This window comes from Colletotrichum navitas (assembly GCF_030913465.1).
Source record: "Colletotrichum navitas strain CBS 125086 chromosome Unknown LY79scaffold_2, whole genome shotgun sequence".
NCBI classification, from domain to species: domain Eukaryota; kingdom Fungi; phylum Ascomycota; class Sordariomycetes; order Glomerellales; family Glomerellaceae; genus Colletotrichum; species Colletotrichum navitas.
Genome location: NW_026850548.1, coordinates 370,401 through 386,984, shown reverse-complemented (window position 1 = coordinate 386,984; position 16,584 = coordinate 370,401). Strand labels below are relative to the sequence as shown.

The window sequence follows — 16,584 nt, the reverse complement described above, 5'->3', positions numbered from 1 at the left end:
TCATCGATGGTAAGCTTACTGCTCTTGCCAGCCCTCAGATCCGAGACACCCGGATCTAATACTTTCGCGAGCTGACTGACAACGGACCGAGGGGCCCAGACAAGCCCAGCTTGGCATCGAGTCAGTTTCTGTGTTTACTCACTAAATCCTGAGTAAACATGGCTTGGACAAGGAAAGCTCCGACCCCGTGCATCTCGGGCTCAGGCTGCATCGCCTGCTTGTCTCCAGGCATTCACCTTACGTTTGTGGCTGAAAGCCATTGCAACGTTTGTTAGAGGCCGGCACGAGTCGAGAGGTCATGGAAGCAGGGGGAGAGATGTGCTTAGTAACGATGCTTGGCTGCAAGGCCACCAGCAAGATGAGGAACGCACGAACGTGCGAAAGGGTGTCAGAATTGTTGTACAAATTGTTGCCCTCCCCCCACCTCCCCGGGATGTACCCGAAAGTGATTGATCTTCCCTAGTCGAGAAAAGCCCGGGTGAAGACTTTCATACCTGCAGAGGCCCAGGCAGACAGGTAGAGGTCATGGAGGCGATGGGACATTGGCGTCTATTAGGGGTCTTGCCAGCTGCAAATAAGCCACCGCAGAAGGCTGCCTTCGATAGATAGTTGGCGCTACCATCTTGTAGCCATCACTCTTGCGGCGGGCTCGAACAGCGTGGCGATACCTTTTATACGTGCTGCATGTGTTGACATCAGAGACTGAAAGGAAGCCATACGTTCCGACGTCGAGGCGGACATGACTGCGAGATATCCCTAGTTTCATTCGTATTTTACAGTAACCGTCAAAGAATACTCTGATAGTGTCGAGAAACGTATCTAGATGTTAGCCAGTATGTCGAACTCCACGTGTTCTCACCACATAAAGCAATCACTAGTGCTCCCTTCTTTTTTTCTTTTTTTTTCCCCCTTGAACCGGAGTCTCTTGATTTCTTTCCGTTTCCTACTGATGTCTTCGCCGAGACAAACCCATCACCCATGAGGCTTGAGTGGTTCACGCCTCTCTTGGCCATAGGTCCGCATGCAGTGGTCTGGCTATGTGGTGGCGGGTCATCGAGACTGGGCATGCAAAACAGACAGACACCTCTCGGCATTCCGAGTTAAGATAAAAAGGGTGAGCAGGTCAGTTCTTGCATTTGTTTGACAATATTTCTCAGCCCAAAGCCTCCTCGGTTTTTCATAGATAGACAGATGCAGGCTGTTCGACGTGCAGCTCCAGACGAGAAGGGGGGTTCTCCTCTGGTGGCTTCACTCCTCTCGTCCATGTCGACTAGACTATCTAGAAGCCGAAAGAAAGGGGGAAGTCATATAACAATCTCATCGTTTTGTCTACCACATACGCCCTGGGTCCAGATACGCCTAGCCACCATGTTACGCGGCGTCTCACTACAGGGCTCATGTCCTATTAATATCATTACCCTTGGCCGTGCTCCATGGTTTCGCTTGTGGGTTCGTTGTTCGATGCGCTTTCTCCCACGCATTATACTCGACTATAGGTGATGCACCTCGTCGGTAGGTGTACGGGTTGTCTTTGTGGAGGTGGAGTATCAATAGCACATCAGCCAAGCCCGGCACGCCTCGGATATATTTTGAGTGGCAAGGGAGACGATTCAACTACTTACGAAGGGCACTGTTCCCATGGCGAGCTCTTCCTCTGACGTTGTTGCCATTCACTTCATCGTGGTGTAAGTGGACAATCCAATCATATCTGACGCCCTCGCACTTCTTCTGGGCCTCGATGTGAAGACGTGAGATCCCCGCCGGGCACATCCAAAAAAACAAGCTCGCGTCGTGCCGGCCTAATTTTCTCCAAGAACATCCAACGGCAGCCAACACGTTTCTCAACCCCTTCCCCCCCAGGGTCCTACCCTGCCTGCATCAACCTAACGCTCACCAGCAACGACCCTTTTCTGCTCCGCATCCAATTAGTGGCCCTTCTGGATGGTTGTGATTTGTTATGTTCAAGGGCCTGCATCAGCGTCGTTGTATTTAGCGAAAAATGGCCCGATGCACGGGACACCCCGGATCGGCGCGCATCCGGCATATGGTTTCGGGTTGGTGGACTTGAAGGGGCCTTTCCCCTCAACCTCTTCCGCGGGCGGGGCGGTGAACGGTAGACGAGACCAAGACTATTGAGAAGAGGGTTCTCTTTTGATGTATCAAATTTTCAACTGTGAGAGAGGGCAAGAGAATCGGTGTTTGATTGTATCCTGTTTTCTTCTTTTTCCCTTCCTGTCTCGACCACAAGGAAAGAACAGCGAGTCTCGGAATTTTCCCTCGTCCCCTGCGACTTCCAGGTTGCCTTGCAGCGAGCATTGTTCCGTTTCTTGGATAGGACAAAATACGGCTCAGCCAAGGAACGGTTCGGGAAGTGCTCTCGGCAAGTTGCGCAACTCGGTGTGCTTGGACGGCGGCTCGTCTGGCTCCTAGGGGTTCCTAGCCCGTTTTACGGCCTTGGCGATATATGCCAAAGTATTTGAGGGACAACAAGGTGGGCCATGTCCGCTCCTCTCTCGACTTCGGCCCTGAGGCGGCGGCTCCGGACAGCTATAGAGGACGATTCCACCAGGCGGCGGCTGTGGAGCTGGGGGAGTGTAGAAGAGTGTGGGAGGAAAGCGGGGAGGGAGACTCCCCTGCTGTCGTGGGAGGAACTCCGTAAGTGTCCTGTACCGTAATGATGTGATCAAAATCGTTTTCTAAGAGGCTGTACAGCCGAATGGCAACAGTGGGTTACGTGTCAACTCCTAGAGGGACAGTGACTTATAGCTGTGATAGATGCGGGAGCGATCACATCAAGACCGGGTATCGGTAGGTCAACTACCCGATGGCCGTCGATTGAGACTGGCTTACAAACTTGGTTTATAGAAAGGCCTGCAATTCGGTGCTTGAATGTTTTGCGAGCTGGGCTTATATTCACAACGAGTCGAGTAAGAGACCTCGGCCCCTTCGTCTTGCGGCTTCGCCCAATTTAATGCTCTGCGTAGTCAACATCTACTCCCATGTCTTTGGCGCAGTTTTGTTCGTCTTGCTGCCGTTCTACGTCTTCGGTAATGGGATCCCGCCCAGATGGGGCATTGCCTCGACAGCAGACGTTGTCGTCTGTAGCGTCTACGCCCTCGGCGTGACCGTCTGCTTCGTCCTCTCAACCGCGTGAGTAGAGCCTGTTCCTGGTCTTTGAGCTGGCCCGAGTCTTCCATTGTGCCTTCTTCTAATTTTGGCCCTGGGGGCTTCGCGAGAGGGTCCAGGTCGACCGTCAAAGTTCGGGGGATAGCATTCGTTAACCCGCACAAAGCTTCCACACTCTCATGTCCCACAGCGAGGCCGTCTATCTCTCGGGCATCAAGGCCGACTTCCACGGCGTCCTCGTGCTGATGTGGTCCTCCGTCTATCCCCTCGCGCACTACGCGTTCCCGTGCAGTCCCCGCACGCGAGACGCATACGTCGCGTCGACGGGCCTGCTCGCTGCCCTCTGCGCTGCGGCGACGGCGCGGCCGGACCTCGGGGCCGTGGACCTGGGCCACCACCGCGCGGCGCTGTTCGCGGCGTTCGGACTCGCGGCATTCGTGCTCCCCATCGGTCACGGGGCGGCAGTGGACGGCGCCGGCGAGGTGTGGGAGCGGGTGGGTGGCGGGTGGGTTCTGGCGACGGCCGGGTTCAACCTCGTTGCTGTTCTGGTATACTGGGCCAAGGTGAGTCGCTTGTTGCGAGAGCATTTGCGGCGGCGAGGGAGGCTTGGCGCCCGTCGCCGGGAACGAATCCTGGCGGTGTTTGCTAACCGTGCGAGAAGTTTCCTGAGCGGTGGTTCCCGAGAACCTTTGACTTGGTAGGGGCGAGCCATCAGATCATGCACATCATGGTGAGTGGAAAATGTCCAAGTCGAAGGGATATCTGCAGCTCCTGCAATGAAGACCTAGGTTGCTGAGTGATGACAGGTATTGGCTGCGGCTCTTGCGTACGCCGAAGCAGTTATTGTCGCCTTCGATTATAGACATGGACGAAGCCTAGTGTGTTGAGCGTCGGCTCAGCCCATTGCAAACCCCCTTTGAACATGCAGAAGGCCGCTCGGGTGGGTAGTTTTTACAAACCATGGATGTTGGGTTGCGGACAACAAAAGAAAGGCAGCTCGCCATCCCGTACATATCAACATTATTCGATGATGAGGGGCCCGTTGTTTCTTCATACTCCATATATACCATAGAGATATAGAACGATGATCAAAAATATACAGAGTAAAGCATTCTAGTCTATCTATGCAGCCGCCAGTAAGGAGAAACGTTTACTCGCCGTCAACCTTGACAACAACCTTTCCTCTCGCCCTCCCGCTCCCAAGGATGTCATACCCGTCCGCAACCTGCTCGAACGCAACCTCTCTCTCGATGACAGCCTTGATCCTCCCGTCCGATAGCATCCCCATAACGTCTTCCATCAAACCCTTACCGGGGTCCATCATGGCCGTTGCCGCCCACCGACGGCCCGTGCCGCCCAACCAGGTCGAACGGGGCCAGAGCGCGTTCATCTGCATGTGCCAGACCGCCTTGGCGAAGGCTCCATACGAGAGAGTCGCCGGCTTGATCCCGACCGCGGAGTACACACCGTCGGGGACGAGATAGGCGGCGCAGTTGACGTAGACGTCCTGCACGCCGACGCAGTCGACCACGGCGTCGAACTGGCTCCCTTCCCGGCCGAACCTCTCCCTCAGGGACTCAGACACGGGCGACGGGGACGCGGTATAGTCGATGACTTCATCCGCCCCCAGCGCCCCGGACCATGTCGGCGTTCCGGCCCGAGCACACGCCGACGACGTAGCCCTCGGGCCCGACGGCGGCACGGGTCATCTGTACCGCCAGAGAGCCGACGCCGCCGCTGGCCCCGTTGACGAGGACCCGTGCTCCCCTCTTCGGCGCTGCGGCGCGCAGCGTCATGGCGGCCGTGCAGCCCGCTGTCAACAGGCTGCTCGCGTCCCGAAGCGATACGTGCGGCGGGACGGGCACGGCGTACCGCACGGGGAGGATGACGTGTTCGGCCAGGGCGCCGGTGCCGGTCGGCCAGCCGTAGGATATGGGGATAAAGGCGGCGATACGTTTGCCTTTGGCGAAGCGGCGGCTCTTGTTCTCTGGTCCTGCGCCGTACACGGGCGACGCTTCCTTGTCCATTGTTCTCGGCGTTGTCGCCGCCGGCGCCTCTCCCGGGGCGGATGCGGACCCGGGGATCCACACTTCTGTGATGGTTCCGCTTAGATCCATCTCCGGAACGGCCGTGCTTGCGCGGGCGAACCTGGGGATCAGGGAAATGTAGAACTGGCCGCCGTGGTTCAGCGCGGCGTATGCGACCTTGACGCGGAGCCACTCGTCGCCGTCTTGGGCGTGGGGTACGGGCCTCGCCTTGGCGAGGAGGGAGGGCGCCGGCGGGAGGGTGGGGGTCGGTCGCGGGGCGAGCGAGAGGACGGAACGGGGGCTGCCGCGGGCCGTGAAGGTCCAGGCACGAGAGGTCGCCATGGCTCTGTGGCGATGGAGGTTCCGTGGAGCTGAAAAAAAGGAGTTATTTTTGTAGGAAGGGCAGGTTGACGGTGTTTTCTTGAAGGATGATGAGTGATATACTTGATGAGAATGTAAATGTGCTTCAAGTTATCTGTCTTCCTCGACCTTCAAGTGAGAGATGGACTAAGGATTGATAGTAGGAACTGGATTGCAACACCAGATCCAAGCGCGTCTAGTTATCTTATAAATCGCGTGCCTAGTGATACGGCAACCATCGGCCGGCAGATTGACGGAATTCGATGCATGTAAGTGTATGCAGCATAACGCCTAAGCATAACGGCAACGTCCACCCCACAGGAGGAATGGCCTGCAGCACCGCGCCCTCGCCCACAGCCAAGGCAGCAGACTCGGCGACATAACGATGCGAGCACGTCCACCTTTATCCTTTTCAGGAACTCTTTCTTGCACATCCGTGGGCGCGTGGGTGAAGTTATGCTGCCCTTACTGGCCTGCGTAACGTCAGAGTTTTGCGGTCGTGAGACATGTAAGACTGACAGCCCAGCCCTGGCCGCCGTTATCATCGCTGGGTCCCTTGGTCAGAGACTCGAGGTTGCCGTTATATCATGATTGGCAGCATTCTCGCTCAACAACCTCTCGACAGAACGGCCTTCAAGTTGGTGAACTCGGTGCGAGGCGATAGGATATGGGATGGGAGTCGGCGTATTCAGACTCGTCTGGGGTCCGGACGATTGACGGGGCTTTGAGGGTCGTCCGTCGTCTGAAGTGAGCCAGCCCAGTGGTCTGCATCAGCATCGGATGCTTTCTGGGGCAAACGAAACAGTGACTAAGGCCAAGAAAGAAATTCCGCGTTGTAATTCCTGCGGCGTGGCGGACCAAAATAGGTACTCGGTCTCGCGAAACTTGGTATCTGTCGCCAAGCGTCCTTGGCTCGGAATGCAGTCAATCAAGTCCGGGCGACTGCCTAAACCACGCGGCAAAAGCCAACATGCCCTTGACACGGCCACTGTGTCCGAAGCCGCGGCGAAGAGAACAATGACAAGAAAGATCCGATGCGCACCTGGCAAGGCTCGCCTCGCCTCGCCTCGAGCCGGGCCGGGTTCATCGCATGAAGTCGGTGGCACGGGAGACGTCTCGACAGTGGGACGAGACAAGCCAGCCGTGAGTCGTGATATGAGCCGAGCCACGCCACGCCAACGCCACGCCAACGCCACGCCACAGAGCCAGCTGGTGGGCAGATACGGTACTTGAAATTCAATACATAGGTAGGTAGGTGTCTTGGTGTTGAAACTCAAGTGGGTAAGATAGACTGGGAATAATAGACAGTGTCGAGATTGAGAAAGCTAAACCCCCCCAACGATGACTACCTCCCTCCTGGGGTGGGTGGCCAAACCGTTCTCCCTCATTGTTGGGTGGCTGACGCCGAGGGGGGCGGCTGAGGCTGCCCCAACACGATAGCTTCGCTAGCGGCTCTGCATTTTGCATTTTGCATTCTGCAATTCAATTCTGCCTATGTACCACGTTTGACCGAATGTGACGGGCCGCATTGCGCGCTGGGTGGCCATCCCGCGGTCGGATCTTCGTGGGGGAAGGGGGGAAAGGGGGGGTTTTTTATGTTGAAAAATAAAGAATAAAAAAAATAAAAAATAAAAATAAAAATACCATTTGGGACAGGAGGACCCTTGGGATGCCGGTTCCAGGGCCTAGAACCTTGTCTAGCCGAAATACAACATACTTACTGTGCCTCCTGCGACATCACAACGACGCCTGACCATTCCTTTTTCCAATCTTTCTCCTTCACCTCCACTCCCCGTGATCGTCTCTCGTTGATTTTGTTTGTGTGTGTTTGGTTTGTCGTGGCTGTCTGGAAGTTCGCTCACTCGCTCTGCTCTACACCGTCTCCATCCATTTCTGTATCTCCGCATCTATATCCATAGTCGATCCTACTGTGCATCACCAACCCAGGGTCCCTTTATCGCCCCCAACTGAGGACATCCTCCGCCTCCCTCGAACCCCCTTTGCCTCTGTATACAAAACAAAGCATCAACACCCGAAAATGTCCATGCCAGGCGCCTTCTCCCCGGACTTCTCACCTTTCGAGCCCGACTCCAAGAAGGACGCATCCTCCTCCAATAACCCTCCCGACCTTCGCCTCGACCAGCCCACCGACGCCTGCTCCCTGCACACGAACGATCCCTACTTCGACGACGTCGCTGCCTCCTCCTCCTCCTCCTCCTCCTCGGCCGTCGCACACGACCTCCCGCCATCATACACGGATGAACCCCAAGACCCGTCCTCCGCCTCGAAGAGCCCCATCACCTCATCCACAACCGCCCTCCTCGCAGACGAAGCCGGCCCCTCCCCGCTTCTCTTCCGTAAAGACCCAGTCACCGGCGCCGAGATCCACACCTCCCGCCGCCTCGACACCGACCCGACCTACCTCGAATCTTACATCACCGCCCTCGCCGAGCTCCCGCCCAGGCCCTACGTCCGTGTCCGCGGCACCCACAACGAGAGCGTCCGCAAACGCGAGGATAAGACCGAGTCCAAGACCGTCGTCGACTTCGACGTCCGCCTCGACCTCACCCCCTTCCTCTACCGAGACATCACCGCCCGCCGCTCCTGGCGCGAGCTGCGCACCGTCGACAACTTCCAAAAGGTCCGTCGGGGCACCGTCTTTCCCACCCGCGCCCCCGGCTTCGGCGGTTCCTCTTCGTCCTCCCACACCGCCGCCGACGGTAACAGGCAGCCCACCCTGCGCGAGTGGTGCCACCGCTACTGTGCCTCCCACGCCGGCCTAAAGTCCTTCACCCTGCTCCGCACCGTCACGGGCTTCGACGAAGACGAGAAGCTCAAGGGCCGCCTCGAGGACCTCGTCCGCGCCACCCACTACTGCGGCCACATTGAAGTTTCCTTCCCCGTCCAGGACGCCCGCGTCGACGTCTACAACACCTGCCGCGTCAACCGCTGGCGCTGGACCCCCTGGGTCCGCTGGCTGTTCTACCTGACCTTCCTCTGGGTCTTTGCCTGGCCCTACCTCTTCTTCCGCACCAAGTGCTTCGAGGTCGTCGAGGCCGAGTGGCCCTTCTCCCGCCGGAGGAGGGACCCGCAGACGGGAAGGGTCACCGGGCGCGAGTACGTCACTCTCTCAGAGCTCGACTGGTACAACATGTGGGGGAGGGCCATCTCCAAGGCCGTCCTCGAGAGGCGCCAGGGCGAGCTGGACCAGCGCGACCTAAGGGACGCCGAAGGGAGGCAGGACACCAGCTTCGAGGAGGTCCTGGCGGGCATGGAAGGGGGCGCGACGAGGGGCCTCGTGATGGCCGGCGTGAGCGCGATGAACGTTGTCAACCGCCACTTTGGATGGGGGGGTAACTGCTGAGCGACACGCTGTCGAGGTGCACGCTCGGGCATTTTCTATACTCTCGACTCCTTCGCTGTATGGTCTATTTTGCATGGCATGTTTGTTTTTTTCGCACGTTTCTTGCTGCTTTCGTTTCTCCTCATGGCCGGAATTGCGGGTGTCTTTTGGGTTTTCTTTCTCTCCTCCCCCCTCTCTCTATCCGTCTACTTGCATCGCCACAAAACGTTACCCAGATTGACGCCTTACGATTTTTATTTTTTTCTTTACGTCTCCTTGTTTCGGTTCTCTGGTGTTGCAAGCCAAGAGATCACTGCTTTCGAGTATAATAGCGAGGGTCGGGAATACTTACACTAAGGAAAAGCATAACTCGATATACCTACATATACACGGCCCAATCGTTACACTGTGAAGAAACATTATGGCCTAGCAAGATTAGAAATCAGCCGTATCGTTAGAGGTGTGTCTGAGAGGATATTTGTACAAGTTAAAGTCGGCCGTACGCGGCATACGCCACAACACAGAAAGAGAGAAGGGAGGCATTTAAATGAACAAAAAGACGCTATACTAAGCATGCAGCAGCCGGAGCTTCCGCACCACGTCGTAGGGTCGCTAGCTCCCCTGCTGCACGCTCGGCCCTAGGTACCTAGGTGGGTAGGTTCTCGGCCAAAAGTTTAGGTAATCCATTTTCCAACCCCCGGTCCTGGACCCTGCGTCCCGTGCCCCGCCATTCCCTCTCCCACCTCGCCGCCCGGGAGCCTCAAAGCTGTCTTTGATGCCTTCGTCACACACCTGCTAGACAACCCGTAGAAAGATCGACGGAGAATGGATATCAAGAACCCGCGCCGGGTCCTGGCTGTCTCGCTCGCCGACTCGAAACAGCACCTGAGCAGAGTCATCAAAGGTGAGTCCCGTCCGAGTTTACTTATCTTATCAACGCCGATCCTCTGACGCGGGATGCGTCCTGCACCGCCGTGACGCTTGAGTGAGAAAGATCAGTGAGAGTGAAGGCGAGCATCACGGGCTCGATGAGCCTCGCAGCGCAACCGCCCCCCCCCCCCCCCCCCCTCCCCCCTCAGACAAAATTAAAATAAAATGGAAAGGAGAGGCGGGAAAGCAGCTCTGGTAGAACCGACGGGAAAGAACAGCATCTGACGCAAGAGGCAGACCTGACGGGCAACCACCCGGAACCCGCATCAACCACACTCGCCGGCACAACGCACGTCCTTTCCCTCAAGACGAGCTACTACAGTGCCGACGTTCCAATCTGGTTGGACCTCATCTCCTCGCCGGCGGAATGGTCCGAATCTTTCCTCTCGCCCGAGGCCAAGGAGGTCCTCTCCGTGCTCGGCGGTATGGCTGTCGTCTTCGCCCTGCCCTCGACATCATCGTCCAGCACGGCTGCACCCGTTGCTGACAAATCACCGGTGACGGCTACAGCGCCTGCAGCACCTCCGGCACCGCCATCTGCAGACGAGACCCGCGCCCTCATCACCGAGGTCGGCAGGGTGGTCCGTGAAGGGCTCGGCGGCTGGGGGTGGGACGGCGTCAGCCTGGGCATCGGTGTCGGCGACGGCGACGCGGACGAGTGGGAAGAGCTCTGTGCCGAGTGGGGGCTCGAGTTTGTTCAAGTCCGAGGAGGGAAGAAGGACGAGGGAAAGAATGAGTTTGGAGGTTCGTGGGTTGATCCTTCCTTTCTTTCTTCCTGGATTTCTTCTATTATTACTCCCACGCCCCCTCCCCCCCCCCGTTATGCCCACTCATTCCGAGCCTATGGCTTGGCACATAGCGGGTGGTGTTACTACGAATGAACGATGATACCGAGCAAGGACCTGTGCTGACACGACGGCCTAGAGAAAATGGGCATCCCCCGAGTCCTAGAGGCCCTGGAGTCCAACGACTGGGATGCTGCAGACGACCTCGACGGCGGGCTCTCCGACCTCGACTCCGACGAGGAGCCCCCATCGGGCCTCCCCAGGAGCCGCAGGCCCCTAGCTGAGGCTGACGGCGACGGCGATGAGGATGAAAATGATCTGGACCCCGAGAGTTTGGACTTTGGCTTCGACAAGTCCGACTTTGAGGGTCTGAAGAAGGCGATCTGGAACCTGGATCAGGAGCAGCAGCCCGAAACGGACGAGGCAGACGATGACGACTACAACGAAAAGAAGTGTGCCACGCGAGAGGCCTTGGCCAAAAACAATACCGAAGAGGGCGCCGGGAAGAGCAGGGACGGAGACGACGAGGATGAGGAGCTGGACGGCGACGAAGTGGAGAAGATTGAGCGGATGATGCGGAAGCTGCAGGCCGTGAGGGACATGAGTGCGGGGTTGCCGGAGGAGCAGAGGCGAAAGATGGCCAAGAAGGCCGTTGGGGAGGTGATGAAGGAGCTGTGAAAGCCTTGAGATCAAGCCATCCCGGCCGTGGCTCTCGGGCAGTATGCAGAACGGTGGACCGCCTCAAGCAACTTATTGCATACCGAAACCTCTGTCTATCTGCCTTGGGCGAGCGAGGCCAGCTGCTCCGGAGACCCGAATGGATGCATCCATGACCTGACGGGCTTCCAAGCCACAACGCAAACTTGCATTTCGGGCGAGCGTTGAACGCGTCCGACATCCGAGCGGGCCACGAGAAGGTCACTCATCACCTAGCTTTTGCTGTGAGCCCGCTACGGCTGGCTGAGCTTGATAGTTCCAGAGTGGAACGTTCGACACGAGGAGTTATGTATGCATACATATATATACGAGGAAAGCTACGCCTAGTGAATGGACGAGATATCTCGTCCACAGTCGCAACTGCAGCAAACACATCCACACGCTTTGAGCTATCCGCGCATACACTAAGCTTCCATCTAAGACATAAGGTCCCAGACCGTATGTCGCCTTCGATATGCGCTACAAGGCTTGACGTTGAGGTTTTAAAACAAAGCACCCCAAAACTTCGACACGGCCCAGAAACCTGTCTCGCAGGACAACGTTTGGGGCCCGTGTCCGAGTAACCCGCCTTGCAGGTGCATATTGATATCTGACGTTTCAACTTCTCTGATATCTCGGGGGGTTGCATCGAAAGAAGACCTCGAAGCTCTTAAGACTGCCACACATGTGCCAGTGCTTGCTAGCACGAGAGACTCGAGCGAGACCACTCGGCCTGGTGCACTGGGGAGTCGGCAATCTCGAGAGCCCGCCTTCCATCTCTATTGTACGTTACTTGATCCCGCTGGGCTCAACTTCGAGAATTCAATCTTTAGGCAGATGCAGATGGTTGTATAATGTCAACGCCGCCGGCCCCATTTTGCCGCTTATCGAGGCCGAAAGAGTGGAATTTCAACGGCGATCCATGCCCGAGAGGTTTGTGTTCGCTGTACTTATCTGGGCCGATTCCAGGTGTTTTCTCACGTACGAGCGTCGATGGAGCGAGGCGGAAGGTTTACATTGCATCAGATGAAGCGAATGCAAGTCGTGCTAACCTGGCGACTGAATATATAGGCCGAGCAAGTAGCCTTTTGGTGTTTTCTTCTGACGGCCCAAGAAGCTGGCATCGTGGTCTCAACATTCAGACATTGTAGTGCTTTCCGTAGCCCTTTGACGGATACCACACTCAGCAGCTTCCAAAGCGCAAGCAAAGCAACATCGCGTTCAGATTCCCAGTCGGCAGGTTCCGAGCGTTGTCGTGCCCTTTTCCACACAGACCACCAACCTGCTACGACGCTGCGCGGGATGATGCTTGTAATATCTATATCGTTGTCTCTTATACGGCTCCCCCGCCACTGTCGAATTAAGATCTGTCGGACCGAGGCGGTGCCTTGCTAGGCAGATACGGTGATACCGGCAGTCATACATACGAGGGCAGACCTTATGCGGATCGGATTGCAATGTAAGCGGCAGACCAACAAGGCGTGCGTAGAGATGGTTGGAGTCATCATGCAACAACATATAGTTTTCTCTTCTGTAGGTAATTCTTGAGTACCATTTATCCCAGTGGGAGCGTGTTGAGTCATGTGCGTCTACCGCTTTCGGATGGGCCGAGTCTCACAAGAAGCTGGGACTACCCAGAGACGATGAACTGGCCCAAACACCCTTGGCCTTCACACTCCATACCGGTCGAGCAGCTGTCAACGGCAGGCCAGCTAGGGATCCCGTCTCGGACAGGGCCGGTGAACACCAGACGATCGATAGCGTCGATCGCTGACAAGCCTTGGATGTGTGATCCTTTACGGATGCGCGACGTCGACGTCGCAGACAAGACGGCGACAGGGACCACGCCGGCACAGTCTCCCTCGTGAGGCCCATAGACTTTATGCTGCCGTGGTCTCCTCCCCCTCCCCTGAAAACCCGAGCACGGAGGTGTTGGCAACAATGTTCTGATGCGCATCGCAAAACAATATGGCGGAGCCGCGTCGAAGCTGGTGTTTCTTTCCGAATCCCCTTGCACCAGCGGGGGGGACTAGACTGAATCGGAAGTTTCTTTGTGACGCCTGCAATGTTTGTCGAAGAAGCGAAGTCTGGTCAGTTTCAGCAGTCTTAATTGGGATTGCTTGGCCCGGTGCCACGACAGGTTTGTATGCCCTGTCAGTCCGTCACATTGTCAGATTCAAACTTTTAGACGAGAAATTTTCCGAACAACTTTAGTTGACTGGTGTGAGCCATGGTCTTTGACTCCATGTCGGTCAGGGTCGTTTCGTAATGCCAGACTCTTCCCGTAATAACTGATACGTTGCGTGCAGCACATTGTCGGGGCGAGTGTATCGATGAGATGTTTAGTAGGAGTCGATGTTCGAGCTCAAAGAAGTACGGAGAAGGGGGAAAAAAAAAAAAAAAAACACCGGGCGCGTCGGAGCGCGTTCTTCAATGCCATATTGAGGAGGCGTGGTGACCTCTCATGCCTCAACGGGATTCTAGGCTGCCGCGACCCAACCACTGTTCGAAGTCGGGTGTTCTGCGCTCTTGATACTCGCTGTGGAAGCTGATGCTCATCTGGTACGATGGCAACCTACAAACAACAATGGGCACAAACCTTGGTTTACCAACTGGGCCCAAACAAAGGAAAAGGCGGTTGTTGATGCGCCACATTATCGTCAAGCCAACCGCCTGTCTTGAGGTGCTGACGTTGTCGATTTCTTTTTGACCCGAGTCTCCTATTTGCCAGTTACTACAGCGCAGGTTTGATGGTGGCCAGCTGTCAAGCACACGTCTGAGAGACATACCCTGCGACGCCGCATTTTCGTGATGGCGGCTTGTCAGCAACGGACCTCCAGGCCACTGGTTCGATTAGTGGGCTAGTGCCACGGACGTCGCAACGGATAACGCCAGATCAGAGATACCTCTGACCGCCCCCCCCCCCCCCCCCCCCCCTTTTGAGCAACTTGCTTGCAAGCCGCCTCGTCTACTTCATGCGGCAATATTACGCGTTATCCATAAAGGGCCCAGCGACAAGAGTCGGTCGTCCCAGGGCTTCCTGTAAGCGAGGTTTAACTTAACAGGGCTTCAGATAGGGGGAGGGGTAGGTCAAGGGAGTAATCCAGGGATCTCAGGTTCGCAGCGTTCGACGGTTATTCTGGAACGACTTTGACCGACCAGGCGATTGGGGGTCTGGTCCAGTGGCTTTGGCCATGGACCCTGAGCGAAACGGGCAGTTGTCGGCGTTATGAAATTCCATCATGAGAGCAGCGGGTCTACGTCGTACGGGGTATACCGTCAACTTCCGCGGGCTTCAAGGGCCGAGTCAGTAAAAGAGCATTGGAGATTCATTGTCTTTGCATCTACACTGAAGCCGCCAGTGAGTGAACTTTGCACATTGACGATCTCTCCAAAGTGCACGGGGTATTGTTACATGCGGCTGTTGCTCGTCACCGCTCGACCGCTTGCCCCTATCTCCTTTATGCGACGACAGTCCTGTTTAAAGACACCGATCAATGTGTCACGTCTTCTCCAGGGACCATGGATGGTTCTGCGGAGAAAGAGAGAACGGCGGCCGCGGTTTGACGGGGCTCTGGGAACCTGACAAGTTGGTGTCGAATGGGAGCAGAAGGCAGACCGGGACCAGGATTGTAGGCGAGAGAGCCTGAAGCGGGAGGAGGAAAGATCAGATGAAAGAAGCACGGTGGAGACGAACTTCGACGACTATGACCACTCACCATTTCCTCTGGTGTCTTGTCATTTTGCGCAAGATCTATGGGCCTCGAATCTTGAGCATTGGGCCTTGAGCTTTGAGCCATGAGATGCCACGGCAGTGGCTCTCTTGGTCTCTCCCCTTGCTTGACTAACCCGGTAAGGTAAACTTTCGGCGATCTTTCGCCTGACTCAATTCGGGCAAGCTCCAACCGTGAGAGCCAATGATGACGACCCTCCGGTCAATCTGGTCAATACCCCTGTCGGCTGTTTCGAGATTGGTTGGCTTGGTCGCGACGCCCCCTTGAGATGCTGTAAGGTACCGACACCGACACTCAGGGGTAAAAGTGGACATTGCTGAAGACAAACCTAGAGCCTTGATACCTGACGAGGTTTCGGGGACAGTCTCATGCATTCCTCAGCACTGTGCTGCACCACTCGCGCGCACGCATGGTGGATGTCATGGATCCTGCCAGCGAGGCTCCTTCTAGTGTAGGAAACGGAGCCGATCCATCATGCGTAGCCGATTCCAATGCCGCCTAGGGAGTCTGCTCCGGGCATTCGTACAGTTTCGATATTGTGGTGCTGACGGAGGTGCTTTCTCGTTCTAGCATAAACTTGCTAGAAATGCATTTGCTCTTTCACAGGCGTATGCATTCGACATGGACTAAGATGTGGTCGTCCAGAACAATGGTAGTGTCGTCATCAAAGTCTGGCCTGGCTGAGACAGGAGACGAATATGAACATGAGCCGGTGAGCCGCTCCATGGGTTTCGTCTGCCGCTGAAGCCATCCGGTCCGTTGCAGAACACCTGGATAGGTAATCTTCGCCGTCGACATTGGGCAGTCTGAGGAACGCCTGACGCTACCACCGATCTCTGGATGTTGAACTACATCGTAGCCACCTTTGCAGGTGCTTCGGCGGCTTATTAGTAGCGCACCGACGCGTGCGTGAACAAATTTCGATCGCGTGAACCGTCAGTCGACGGCGTTACGCCCTGAGAGACGATGCTAGCGGCAGCGTACGCCGGCCAACGTTTGGTCAGAAGGGTGCGACTAAACCCGGTGTCCTTTCATCAGCGGAGAGGATCGGAGCAATCGAAAGGGATCTGATCAAATATAACCAGCAGTGTCCGTAGTTGATGTCCAAGCTTTGGCACTTGTACCCGGAAGCCGACTGCCCCGTTTACAGCCGTGAATTGCCATCTAGAGTTGGATTCGAAAAGGTCTCTATTGGATGTTTTGTACGGAGCTGGTTGAACGGCCAAAAACAGTTAGCGCCGCTGTACGAGTGCCTTGGGCGCATGTGGGACACTGGCGTGTACTACGTAGTGGTCAAGCTGCATGACGCTTCTGCAGGTACGATGCAAGAGAAGCTGCGAACTCTCGAGAATCAAGGCCGAAGAGCAGTGCTTCGTAGAGCTTCCTGCGAGTGACGATGACGGCAAATCAGAACCTTCCAGCTAGACATGGGATGCAGAAGTAGCGGAGGGAGTGACAGGGATTCCACAGTTCGTCTCGAGTCTTGTGCAGGAACGGCGACCCGTAGCAGATGGTATTGGCTCTTGGGATGTTTACTGGAACGCTTCGAGGTGGACACAAGGCCCTCGGCCGTGGACAGCGGC

The 16,584-nt window shown here is 56.3% G+C and overlaps 5 protein-coding genes across 5 annotated transcripts; 4 read left to right on the top strand and 1 right to left on the bottom strand.

Moving 5' to 3' along the window:
* Nucleotides 1-2,971: 2,971 nt before the first annotated feature.
* Nucleotides 2,972-3,926, top strand: LY79DRAFT_665095 (hemolysin-III related-domain-containing protein; the record flags this gene model as incomplete). Its single annotated transcript, XM_060563008.1, has 4 exons — nt 2,972-3,150; nt 3,293-3,689; nt 3,788-3,856; nt 3,915-3,926. The coding sequence occupies 4 exons, from the start codon at nt 2,972-2,974 to the stop codon at nt 3,924-3,926; spliced, it is 657 nt and encodes a 218-aa protein (XP_060419998.1).
* A 350-nt stretch (nt 3,927-4,276) lies between these two features.
* LY79DRAFT_665094 (uncharacterized protein) lies at nt 4,277-5,495 on the bottom strand (the record flags this gene model as incomplete). Its single annotated transcript, XM_060563007.1, has 2 exons — nt 4,277-4,702; nt 4,767-5,495. 2 exons carry the CDS (start codon nt 5,493-5,495, stop codon nt 4,277-4,279), a joined length of 1,155 nt encoding a protein of 384 aa, XP_060419997.1.
* A 680-nt stretch (nt 5,496-6,175) lies between these two features.
* LY79DRAFT_140024 (uncharacterized protein) lies at nt 6,176-6,852 on the top strand. The gene has a single exon (XM_060550948.1). It carries the CDS (start codon nt 6,294-6,296, stop codon nt 6,744-6,746), a length of 453 nt encoding a protein of 150 aa, XP_060419996.1. The 5' UTR covers nt 6,176-6,293; the 3' UTR covers nt 6,747-6,852.
* A 699-nt stretch (nt 6,853-7,551) lies between these two features.
* Nucleotides 7,552-8,877, top strand: LY79DRAFT_504748 (uncharacterized protein; the record flags this gene model as incomplete). Its single annotated transcript, XM_060553538.1, has 1 exon — nt 7,552-8,877. One exon carries the CDS (start codon nt 7,552-7,554, stop codon nt 8,875-8,877), a length of 1,326 nt encoding a protein of 441 aa, XP_060419995.1.
* An 804-nt stretch (nt 8,878-9,681) lies between these two features.
* Nucleotides 9,682-11,249, top strand: LY79DRAFT_665092 (alpha and gamma adaptin binding protein p34-domain-containing protein; the record flags this gene model as incomplete). The annotated part of the gene is made up of 3 exons (XM_060563006.1): nt 9,682-9,760; nt 10,024-10,530; nt 10,711-11,249. The coding sequence occupies 3 exons, from the start codon at nt 9,682-9,684 to the stop codon at nt 11,247-11,249; spliced, it is 1,125 nt and encodes a 374-aa protein (XP_060419994.1).
* Between the last annotated feature and the right edge of the window lie 5,335 nt (nt 11,250-16,584).

Coding starts and splice junctions, on each gene's coding strand:
- LY79DRAFT_140024 (XM_060550948.1), top strand. CDS start 6,294: ATGCTTTCTGGGGCAAACGAAACAGTGACTAAGGCCAAGAAAGAAATT.